Consider the following 13,285-nt stretch of genomic DNA (forward strand, 5'->3'; position numbering starts at 1 on the left):
TGAATTAGAGCAAATTACATTCCATGCATATATGAATATGTCAAAATGAACCCTAATTGAATGTATAACCAAAAGAACTAATTAATAAAGAGAAATGAACAATAGTTTTTTTTTTTGTGTGTGTGTGGTACTTGAGGTTAAACCCAGGACCTCAGAATGCTAAGTGAGCTCTCTACCACTGAGCTACATCCCCAGCCCAGGTAGCACGTTTTGATGGGAAATAATGTGGGTATGGTTGAGGGAGACCTCTTAGAAAAAGAGAAATCATTTAAACTGGAATTTGGAGTGGTGGTAGTTATAAGGAGAAAAACAAGCAAAACAGATCTCATGCAGTAAAAGCTTCATGTGTTGGAGAAATCATTAGGTCAGAGTGATTGAGGGATTGTGAGGGTCAGGGAGAGTGGATGGCTAGGGTGTAGAGGTAGGCAGAGGTAAGTCAGGCAAGTTCTTTGAGGCATAATTTTATTGAAAAAACCATGGAGAGTCACTGGGAGGCTTTGAGAAGATAAGTGATGTGATTAACTCATAGTTTTTAAAGATCACTCTGGCTGTGGTGCAGAGGATATATTGTGGTACACAGAATAGCGAGTATTGAAAGAGGGAATCCAGTTTGGAGGCTATATGCAGTAATCAATGTGAGAGATATAGTATCCCAAATTAGACTAGTGGTAGCAGACATTTTGAAGGCAGCATTGTAAGAAAAAAGGAAATATAAATAACTCAGACAGTGGAAATACAGAGTGCAAAAGCTTTACTATATTTCTCTTGGTTAAGAAACAGAAAGAAACTAGCTATAGTGGTATAAACCTATAATTCCAGTAATTTAGGAGGCTGAGGCAGGAGGATCACAAGTTCCAGGCCAGCCTTAGCCAAGACCCTGTTTCCAAAAAAAAAAAAAAAGAAAGAAAGAAAGAAAGAAAGAAAGAAAGAAAGAAAGAAAGAAAGAAAGAAAGAAAGAGGACTGGGCATGTAATTGTGTGGTAAAGTACCCCTGAGATCAATCTCCATCCCCAGTACAAAAAAAAAAAAAAAAAAAAGACCAGAGTGGCTGAGACTTGGTAATGTGGGAGAGAAAGGCATGGGATGAGTTCTCATCATGTAGTGCCCTTTAGGCCAGGGCACTAAGCCTGGATTTTGTTCTAATTGGGGCTGAATTACATTTTTTTACTATCTGTCTAGCTCTCTATGGAAGACAGACTCTATAGAAAGGGTGATAGTAGCAGGGAGAGCAGCTGGGAGGGTGTGTAGTGGTCCAGGTGAGAGATGAGGATGACCTAGGTTTTTTTTTTTAATTTTTTTTTTATTGTTGGTCGTTCAAAACATTACACAGTTCTTAATACATCTGTGATATAGCAATCTGTATACGGGGTAAAGTTGGGAGTTCATAACCTAGGTTTGAATTAAAGCAGCAGAGATGGAAAAAGAAAATGGACTTAAGAAATGCTGGAGATGGAATCAACAGGAATTTATGTTTATTGAGATGTGGGAGTTAAGATAAGGAAGGTATCAAGGATTACTTTCAGGCTGTAGGGCAGGGGAGAATTTACAGTGTAGCTCATGCTCCAAGAGTGGTGGAGGGAACATTGGGAGGAGATCAGATCAGAGTGATCAGCAGGGATCAGGTGATTCTGAGCTGGATAAAGACATGGAAAGACATTTGAAATTACTCCTGAGTATTGTGGGAAGCCACAGGAGGATTTTAAATAGAGTGAAATTTATCTTTTCTAAAAAGTCACTTTGCTGCAGTGTGGGCATTGGGCTTGGAAGAGGACAAAATTTGAAGGGAGATCAGCTAGAAAGCTATTGTAGAGGCCTAAAAGAACATGATGTCTTGATGCACTGAACTAGACAAATTTGAGGTTTGTTTGAAGTGAAATTGATTAGTTTTATTATGCATATATCTGAGTCCAAGTCTTATTGGAGTGTTTTTATTATCCTTTCACTTCATTTTTATAGTATCTCCTTATTTAGATTCTAGGAGAACATTTTTATAAAGCATGTGAGTTTGCCACTCTGATTAAACTGTTCCTTTCCATGCATTTAGCTGCTCTGGAATAGGTGAGTGTTGTGGATTTGGAAATGCTGCAAGCCTCACCCCATAATCCATTTTGTTAGACACAGTCAAAATATAAAAAAAAAATATGAACTATTCTATCCTTCCCAAGTTATTGACTTTGCTGACGTAAACTGCATTCAAATATAAGCATTTCATAAGACAATTTACCTGTAAATAGCATATTTAACTTTCAAAAACTGTTCAGCAAGAAAGTACTTAAATGTTCTGAATTTTCTGCTTGGATAGCTTAGGAGTCCTGACTTTTCTTGCACATCTGGGAAAGAATTTGATCACATTCTTTGCAGCGTTTAGAAAGTGTTGGGGAAAGGCGAGGGTCAAGGAATCCTATGAAAATGAAAGAGAAATAAGTGGAGAAGAGGAAGGGAATTGAGGGTCTTGAAGGAGGAGGGATGGGAGAAGGGAGGAACAATGGAATGAAATTGACTAAACTATCCTGTGTACATATATGAATATACCACAGTGAATTTCATAATTGTGTGTATCTCTAAAGCATTAATTAAAAGTACTATAAATAAATATAAGGAAGACCAGTAAAGTAGAGGAAGGGGAACAGTGAGAGGGAGGAGGGGAGGGAAAGAGGAAGTATGGGGACTGAAGTGGAGCAAGTTATATTCCATGTTTGTATAATTATGTCAAAATTAACCCCATTATTATGTATAAATATAATGCACCAATAAAAATATGAAATGTTAAAAATAAAAATATCCACAAGATGTCAATAACAATTTCAATTAAAAATAAATTGTTTTATTTACCAAAAAGAAGTTGCTTACTTATTTAAGGGCATGAGAAGCATATAATTTTATTTCCAACCACATCAAAATGCCAAATCAAAACACATAGCAGATTGGGAAACTTTGAAATTTTACCTCTAAGTATTAGACCATAATACACTATTCTTCAGGGCAGCTGTCTTCAGACTGGAGCTATTGCCTTAAGAAAAATAATAGCTGCTTGTAAGAAAGCTGTAAATAGAATGGGTACAGGAGGAAGGAATTTCTGTATGTACATCATGAAACCATGAAAAAAAGGGATATGCAGAAGCATCCTTTAGGCTTATTAGGTCCTTTAGAAGCAACCTAGAGTGGACAGGAAAGCACAGAAATGCACTAAGGTATGGGAGGAGAAACTGTATTTGCATAACAGTAAGGGAGAGGGCAAAGTGGATTGTCTTTGAGAAGGAAACAAGTAGGCCCTGATATCCAGAATCTGGTCTGGCACTATCAGTTGGACCTTGGTGTTTACTTGTTGAATGTAAACCACGTCACAGAAAATCAGCATTAGTGAAGGTCATTCTATGACCATTATGGATCAAGACAGAAACAAGAGACTCTGTAATCATGTCTGAACACAAACAGTTCAAAGCCACAAAGATGACCAAATATCTCCATATTCTGCTTCTTTACTGTACCTGTAGCCTTAGGCTAGTCTTAACCATGTATAAAAATTATTTAGGAGCAATCACATAATTTCCCCACTTCCTGACAGCATCCAAAACCAGAACAAAGCCAGTTTACACAGGAACTTCCTCATTTAGAAATGAAAGTCCCTAGTCCAAGAAAACCCCTCAATCTCAAACAAAGTAGGATGGTTGGTCAAGAGCCTGTTTCCTTAAACCTTCCCTCAAACCACCTAAACCTTACTGACATGCCTGGTGGTTTCCCAAGGTTGGCATTCTCCCTTGGCTAAAATAAGTAATAAATCCACCTTTTCTAATCACATACTTATTGCTAATGGTCTTTTTTTGAGGACATTGAAATCAGTAAGAAGTAAAGACACACAAAAATGGGGAAGGGCTAGTAAGGCCTACCCAGAGGATAATGGGACTGAAGGCATGAAGACACAGGGGAAGCAAGGGAAAAGTGAAAGACTGTGTGTGCCTGAGGGGGGTACACTGTGGTTTTCTGACAATGTGTTGTTTTAAGGATGTAAAAGATGAGATGATAGAAGGTGAAGTCATGAGCTTTAGGTGAATGAGTTTTTGTCCCCATTCTTTGTGTCCACAAAACAAAACACTGATGAAAAGACAGCAACAGAAAACACAATTTTGGCTTGTGTCATAGTGATTCGGTCTTTTATGATCTAGAGGCTGATCATATAGTTTTCATATCCACACTTGCTTCATTATATTTGTCACTTGCATCACAGAAAAGAGTTCTAAATAAAGGAAATCCCTGGGAAGAAATAAATCCAATGATTCACTAGTTGATAGTACTAGGAACTGCAAAACTCTAAAGTTAAAACTTCAATTCTTTGGAGATGAGATCATTCAATGTAAAGAACAATATTCATTAAATAAAACAAAAGCCCTAGAATAGTGCCTGATCTATAATAAATCAAATGAATGTTAACTATTATAGTCATTATCATTATGCTTTCTTTTCTTTAATTCAAATTAAATTTTAACTGATACATAAAAATGTAAACATTATACATATTAATGGGATACTAATGTGATATTCTGGTACTTGTTTACATTGCAATGTTTAAATCAGGGTAAACATATCTATCTCCTCAAATATTTATCATTTATTTAGGTGAAAACATACACTTTTTAAATTTTAAAAATTTGTTCTTTGTAATTATATATGACAGTAGGATCTTTTTTGATATATTTTTACAAACATGGAATATATTACACTCTGTTTAGGGGCCCAGTCTTGTGGATATACACAATGCTGTGATTCACTGTGGTGTATATATATATATATATATATATATATGAAAATTATGTCAGATTCATTCTACTATCTTTCCTATTCCTATCCCTCTCCCTTCTTTTCAACCCCTTTTAAAATATATATAGTAGCTTATTATTATCTCTAGTCACCCCACTGGGAAATAGCATACCAGAATTTCTTACTCTGACCTAACTTTAATTTAGTACCCATTGATCAACATTTCTCCATCCCTATCTCCCCTCTATCCTATATATTTCAATGTGTTTATTGTAATTTTAGCCTGGGGTTTCACATAGTTGATTATACTGGTCTCAAACTCATGATCCTCCTGGATCAGCCACCAAAGTAGTTGGATTCTAAGCATGTGGCACCCTACTTGGCTCAATGTGCTTATTTATTTATTTATTTATTTATTTAATTTGGTACTGGGGATTGGACCCAGGGATGCTTTACCACTGAGCCATATCCCCAGTCCTTCTTATTTTATTTTATTTTGAGATAGGGTCTTTCTGAGTTGCTTAAGGCCTTGCAAAGTTGATGAGGCTGGCTTTGAACTTGAGATCTTCCTGTCTCAGCCTCCCCAGCCACTGGGATTATTAAAGGCATGCACCATCACACCTGGTCTACTGTGCTTATTTTAAAACAGGGGCAATGCTATAGTTTTTTAAAAATGATTTTTCTTACCTGCCTTTGATTATATTGGATGTATACATTGAATGATAAGTCTAACTATCTTCTTCTTAAAACTGTGGTCAGGGTTATGTATTCAAATGATGGTTCACATACCTTTTGGAGACATTTACTGTGAGTGATCTTTTGTAAATATTTAAAATTCAGCAATGGATGGAGTGCCTACATTCCACTAGATGTTGACCCTTACTGCAGGTTGCAAGTCAAGTTTTGAAAACAGGACTACTAATTAGTTTGATACTGTTTATACTTTAAAAATAGCAGGAGAGCAACTATGTAGAATATGATTGTGCATGCAAAAAGAAACCTAGAGCACTTAGTATCTCTGCATAGGAAGGGAGTAGTTACTTTAAGATAGATTTAATTTCCATTTGCCACCAGAAAGTTACATTGCTTTTTTCTACAAATATAAAAGCCACTTGTGAAATCAGGAACATTCAGGGAATGCTTGTGAAAAGTTTTTAGCTTGAAAAATAAAAAAAATGTGACTACCTGAGCTCTGGTGACATCCAGAATGTGTTACAAAAATTAGCAAGTAGAGTTTTTGTACATTTACAATAAGCTTGTACTGCTGAAAGACCATACCAGGCTTTTCAGAGAAACAATAAACTTGTTTTTCAAACATTAGTACTAAAGTGTCATCTTATATGTATATAACTTGGAATATTCCAAGTACTCTCTTATTATTAACATAAATTCAATTTTCTTCTTTTCACAATTCTGAAATGTGTTTAATTTGCATTAATGTTTTTGCAGGTCAAATTTGATGGTATTGACATCAATTATCAAAATATTATATTCATTTACATCATCCCTTATTTGAAATTATTGCCCTTGTTTGAAATTATTCCCCCATATTCCCTTATGCTAAATCTGGAGTAAAAGATATACATGTCCATCCTTGAAAACTTGGGGCAGAAGTTTACTTCAGTGGTTTTAAAAAAAAAACATTTATCCAGAAAATGAAATTTTTTCTACAAAATAAAATAGAACAAAAAATAGTAATTTTCAAAACCAAATTCCTTTACTGTTAATAAATTAGGTGATTAGATTGTTTACTTAAGAAGTCATCAGTAAACACTTCTAAGGGAAATCTTTATTTTTCACATGAGTTACAATGCTACCCTATTTCTTCCATACTTTTTTAAATGGATAACATTTCTTGCATAGTAGTTTTGTATATGTAAGTCCCACGAATGTTTAAGTTTTACATGCATACAGAATAATCTAATTCTTATTTCTGTAACATTTTACACATTTACAGTATGCTATTCTTTATTCATAATAATCAGTTTTGTAGTTTAATATACTTGAATATATACAGTCTTTTTGGGGGGAGAAAATGAATCAAACTGGAAAACACAGCTATTAATCAAAATATTATATTTCAATGTTTAGAGGTGAAGATAGGACTTATTAAAAAGTAATTATGCAATGCAGGCTGAAAAAAAATTGTAGAACTAATAAAAATTGAAAGGAAACAGGAACTACTTCATGGACTGCTATTGTTCTTGGGACAAATTAATTAAAGATAATTCCAAGTAATGTCCTGGTAAGTATAAAGTAAGATTGTTTTATAACTTCATTGCCAGATCCTAGAGTGATTCTAGATGGAAATGCCACTGTAAGATATACAAAGAGATTAACTTTATTTGGGAATCAATTCTTACTTACCAAAATTTCCCATCTGTATCGTCTGGTTGCCAGTCTCTGGAGCATTGTAAATCACAACAGCATCAGCATTTCTTCTACCCGCTGTTTGAATTTTTTCGGAAAATGAACAATTACCTCTTTCTATCAGTGCAATCCAGGGCTTCTTAGTATTAGTAAATTCAGTGTTGAAGTCACAAGCTTGGTAGTTATTGTTCTTAGGGATGCCTACCACCCCCATCGCATTAGCCACTGGTGAGGCTAATCCATAAACACCACATTCACATGCCTCTGTTGTAGTGTAGTTGCTGGTTTCATTATAATAAGTCACAGTCACATAGGCATTCAGTGAAAAAGTTGCTGTATTTTTAAGTAAAAAGGTAAAAATTACCAGGAGCCAGGAAAAACTGGACTTATTCTCCTGGTTCATTGCTCATTCATTTGAGCATAAAACTTAAGATGTCTGCTGTTATTTCCAACTATCAGTCACCATTGTCCACTCATTTCCCTGCTAAACAAAAGTTTGAAATTTCAGTTGCAGGCAGGTAACTGATCTTGCCTCTAGCAACATAAGCTCTGAATACATCAGCTCTTTTTTTTTCACTTTAGTTATCTACGTTCACCTTTGCCTGTCCCTCCTCCAACACACATATACAACCCTTATCCAGACTACCTTAGTACTAAATAACACCATCAACTTTATTCTACATGTCAACTTATCAGAATTGGATGACTTCCTGCAGTGTGTTTTTTTTTCTTCTTACTGTTCCAGCTAATGCACTTTCATAAACACGGAGTGGATTGGAATGAGGAACTGGACTCTTGGGAATCACATGTGACAAGGCTGAAAGTCACCTCTCAGAATATCTACAGTACTAAACTGGTTTTCCAAGCTCTGCTGAAATATGTTATCAACTAGTTCAGCCAGAGTAAGTTAAGATCCATAATTTTAATTGCTCTGGCATTAGTAGAAAGGATTTTACTGCTTTTTTATCCTCTAATTTCTTTGTGGATTTTTTTTCTTAGCAGGCTCCCCAAGGAATATGATCTGCTACCTTGTTTGTTAGAAACCAAACATAATCCAGCGGTTAGAGATCTTTTCACATACAGTGCCTTGCCCATGGTAGGCACTCAAATATTTGTTGATTGATACTTATGAGTTGCTGCATTCCATTAATTTTCCCCCATGTGTTATACTCTAAAAGGATTGTTCAAGGTTTAACTTTTAACATTTAGAGTTTGTAATTTTCATTCTTCCAAAAGCATAAATAGGTTTTAAAAATTGCTTTATGTACTTAAAGCTCTATTTTAAGTCAGGTGTACACTGGATCCTAGCAGCAGTTGGACTTACATTGCTAGAGGATCATCTTGTCTGGGCAATTTTCTGGGATGGGGAGATTGCTACGTGTGGTAAGGGCTGCTGAAGGAATAGATGAAAAGACAAGAAGATAAACAGAAAACAGAGATAACAGGAGTCTCATTGGGTCAAGAGTCAGCAACCTAGACTAACAAGAATGAGGCTGTCAGAGAAGCAGAAAGCCACCAGGTCAAAAGGAAGGCAGACACAGTGATAGTTAAAAGTCCAAGGCAAAGAGTCTGGAATCAGGAAAACTACCACAATCAAGGGTGGGAATTGACAATCAATACCACCCAGCAGAGGAAAGGAGTTATAGGAATGACCTGTAGAACCTTGCTGAATAAATTCCAACAGGTGAATAATACAAATATTAACTTTTCTATTATATCATAGCTGCCAATGACTCATTTTGCTATCACACTATTATTTTGATGTGTTAAAGACAAACATAATCAGACTGAAAACAAATGTTATTATGAAAATATTATTGTCAAAGCCCTAGTTTGATTGCTGATGATCAGTCATTTGTGATAAATTCAACACCAGAATCCAGCATGCAAGTAATTAGTGAAGTCCCAGAAGTTTGATATAATCCTTTCAATCATTCATTACATTGCTCCTAAAGGAAAAACCACTCATGAAAACTGTTTAAAAACAGATCAGTGAGAAGTTAGCTAAATACAATAAAAGCTAGATTTTGTTAAATAATCTTAAAATACTAGTTTCAAATCTTCACACTATATTATTGCAAATGTTGCATCATTATGTACCTTAAAAATGAAAACTTTCCCACAACACTCTGTGGCAGTGTTGGAATGTTAATGAGAACTTCACTGAAATTTTAGGTTAAATTACTCTGGAGGTTGAAGTGCGTTGACTTCATATGGTAGCCAGCATTGTATAACTTGTACATGTGTTATGTTTTCCTTTTACAGAGTTTAGAGTCATTATATCCAAAGATACTTTCAAATTGCCTTTAAATATCTGCAATTAAGTAAAACTAACTCATTAGTATAATTTTCTTTTTAATCTTAAAGTAGTTTACTGGAGGGTGAGTTGTCTAAGTGCTTATTCAGTATTTTTAAAGTTTTGTCTCTGAAGCACCTACATTATAATCCCTTAGAGGCTTATTAAAATGAAGGTTCCTGGCTCCCACTCTCCATCACCATGAATCAGAATCTAAGGAAAATCTTGGAATTCTCATTTAAAATAAGATCTCTAGGTAATTCCTATGCACTGTCCAGTTCAAGAACTTTAGATCTCTCACCCTGCACAAAACTCAGAGTGGATCAAAGATTTAAGCATTAGAACAAAGAACCTGTGCTTAATAGAAGAAAACATAGGCCCAAATCTACATCATGTCGTTGTACGAACTGACTTCTTTAATAAGACTCATAAAGTGCAAAAAGTAAAATCAAGAATCAATTAATGGGATGGAATAAAACTAAAAAAGCTTCTTCACACAAAGGAAACAATCAACAATGTGAAAAGAGAGCCTACAGAATGAGAGAAAATTGTTGCCACCTGCACATTTTCAGGATATATACAGAACTCAAAAGACTTGGGCTGGGGTTGTGCTCAGCGGTAGAGTGCTTGTCTAGTATGTGTGAAGCACTGGGTTCTATCCTCAGTGCCATGTAAAAATAAATAAATAAATAAATAAAATAAACGTATTGTATTCATCTACAACTAAAAAAAATGAAAAAAAACCCTCAAAAAACTTAACATACACACACACACACACACACACACACACACACACACACACACACACACAAGATAACCCTAGGGCTGGGGTTGTGGCTCAGTGGTAGAGTGCACACCTTGCAGGTGGGAGGCCCTGGGTTCGATCCTCAGCACTACATTAAAAAAATAAATAAATAAAATAAAGGTGTTGTGCCCAACTACAACTAAAAAATAAATCTATAAAAAAAATCAACCCAAATAACCCAATCAATAAATGGTCTAAGGAACTGAACAGACATTTCATAGAAGACAGAAAATTGGGCAACAAATACATGAAAAAATGTTCAATATCTCTAGCAATTAGAGAAATGCAAATTAAAACTACACTGAGATTTCATTTCACTCCAGCCAGAATGGCAATTATCAAGAATACAAGTAACAATAAATGTTGGTGAGGATGTGTGTGTCGGGGGGGAAATGTACACTCATACATTGTTGGTGGGACTGCAAATTGGTGCAACCACTATGGAAAGCAGTATGGAGATTACTCAGAAAACATGGAATAGATCCACCATTTTACCCAGTTATCCCATTCCTTGGTTTATGCCCAAAGGACTTAAAGTCAGCATATTACGGTGATGTAGCCACATCAATGCTTATAGCAGTTCAATGCACAATAGCTAAACTATGGAACCAATCTAGCTAGCTTTCAACAGATGAATGGATAAAGAAAATGTGGTATATACACACAATGGAATATGGCTCAGCCATAAAGAATAATGAAATTATGGCATTTGCAGGTAAATGGATGGAACTGGAGAATATCATGCTAAGTCAAATAAGTGAATCCCAAAAAACCAAAGGCTGAATGTTTTCTCTGATTCGTGGGTGCTAATTCACAATAAATTGGGGGCTGTGGGAAAATAGAAGTACTTTGGATTAGACAAAGGGAAATGAAGGTAAGGTAGGGGGAATGAGAATAGGAAAGATAGCACAATGAATATTACTACCCTACATGCATATATGATTACATGACCAATGTAATTCTACATCATGTACAACCAGAAGAATGAAAAGTTATACTCCATATGTATATAATATGTCAAAATACATTCTACTATCATGTATAACTAATTAGGACAAATAAAAAAAGAACTTTATATCATTCAAATTGTATAGTAACTGGATATAATCTGGTTTTGACAGATTAGTTGCTGTCTATTTTATTCAGTGTGATTTAACTTCCAGCCTATAAAGGTTTGGTGTTTATTTGCACTTTAGATGGTACTCTGAACATTTATGAAGTATCTTGAAAACCAGAAATTTCCACAAGTAATACTTGTGGGTCTTACTAAGTTGCTTAGGTCCTCCCTAAGTTATTGAGACTGGCTTTGAATTCATGATCCTTCTGCCTCAGACTTCTGAGCCACTGTGATTATAGGTGTGCACCACCACACCTGGCACACATTTTTATACAGTAATCTGTTGAAGGGCACCTAGGTTTGTTCCATAGCTTGGCTATTGTGAATTGTGCTGTTAACAAATGTTGATGTGGCTGCATCATTGTAGCATGCTGATTATAAATCTTTTGGAAATACTGAGGAGTTCAGTAGCTGGGACATAGGGTGGTTTGATATTCATTTTATTGTGGAATATACTGATTTACAGATTGATTATGCTAATTTTCAGCCCCACCAAAAAGGTATTAATGTATATTATCCCCCACATCCTCACTCACCTGTGTTCTTGATAATTGCCATTCTGACTGGAGTGAGACGAAATATGAATGTAATTTTAAATAAGGCATTAATATCCAGAATATACAAAGAACTCTAAAAACGTAATACCAAATAAATAAATAAATATATGAAGCAGTCAATAAATGGGCAAAAGAACTAAACAGACACTTCTCAAAAGAAATACAAATGGTCAACAAATATACAAAAAAAAGTTCAGGGCTGGGGTTGTGGCTCAGTGGCAGAGCACTTGCCTGGAATATGTGAGGCAATGGGTTTGATCCTCAGCATCACATAAAAATAAATAAACAAAATAAAGATATTGTGCCAATGTATAACTAAAAAAACATATTTCAAATATGTTCATAACATCGGCTCATTCTTTTATGAGTTTCAGGGTTGTGTTTATCTCACAATGACCTAAAATATTGATTTTATTGTTATTCAAACATTTTATTTTGTGCTCAAATTACAGTTTAAAGAAAAAAGATTCCAGAGTATAAACCTTATCTCTATCTACAATATAGATATTAACACCTCATTAGAGGTACCTTCTAGAACTGAAGGTAATAGGAGTCAAAAACAGTAACCTTCAAATAACATCAGAAAATAAGTTCTTTAAAAAAATGTTTGATTTTTCACTGCAAATGTACACATCACTTTTAAAAGCTGAAATATTTTAGATTTCTGCCATATAAATATATACACACATATATACATATACACAGATATATAAAAATAACACATTAAATTAGGAAAAAACACTAACAATTAAAAATCTAGGATTAAACAATTTCAGTGTTTGGTTTTTGGTTGCAGTGAAGTTTTAAGAGAACTTTGAAATGTTATTAATAGAAAACCTTGTTTCATGAAAATAACTCAAAGGCATTTTCAGCTCTCTAATAACTATAATAATAGACCAAAAGAATCATAGAACTGGATGAGACTATTTGCAAATTTACAAATAAGTAAATTGAGGCCAACCAATTTAAATGGCTTTTCTTAAGATCCTACAGGGATTTAGACAGAGCTGTGGCTAGCTTTAAATCTGTATGTTTCTACACAGATAAGTATAATGGAAAAAAACTTGGGTGAGAAAAGGTATTGATATAACAATACAAGATGCAAGAATGAGGTGCATGGTTGGTTTAAAAGAAAAGTTTATATCCATTTATATATAATGATTCTTTTTTGGAGAATTAACACAAACTCAAATATTATCTTACATAAGTAAAAACTTCACATAAGCCTCAAATCTAATTTTTATGTATTTTCAACAATTACCCCTAGCAATATATTATCAAAAATAGTTGATTATTGAAATAAACAGAACTAATTATACACAATTCAGCCCTTACCAATTTGCATGCAAATTCTTGGGCAGCAATGCTTAACAAAGAAAAAAAAA

The 13,285-nt window shown here is 34.6% G+C and overlaps 1 protein-coding gene across 1 annotated transcript in view; it reads right to left on the minus strand.

The window, feature by feature from the left end:
• The window catches only part of Rnf128 (ring finger protein 128), a 100,018-nt gene extending 92,214 nt beyond the window's left edge, over positions 1 to 7,804 (minus strand). Inside the window, exon 1 of the mRNA XM_040283920.2 lies at positions 7,123 to 7,804. Within this exon, the coding sequence (XP_040139854.1) occupies positions 7,123 to 7,528 (406 nt within the window). The 5' untranslated portion in view covers positions 7,529 to 7,804. The remainder of the gene's footprint in view (positions 1 to 7,122) is intronic.
• Between the last annotated feature and the right edge of the window lie 5,481 nt (positions 7,805 to 13,285).

Source organism: Ictidomys tridecemlineatus, chromosome X (assembly GCF_052094955.1).
Source record: "Ictidomys tridecemlineatus isolate mIctTri1 chromosome X, mIctTri1.hap1, whole genome shotgun sequence".
NCBI lineage: Eukaryota > Metazoa > Chordata > Mammalia > Rodentia > Sciuridae > Ictidomys > Ictidomys tridecemlineatus.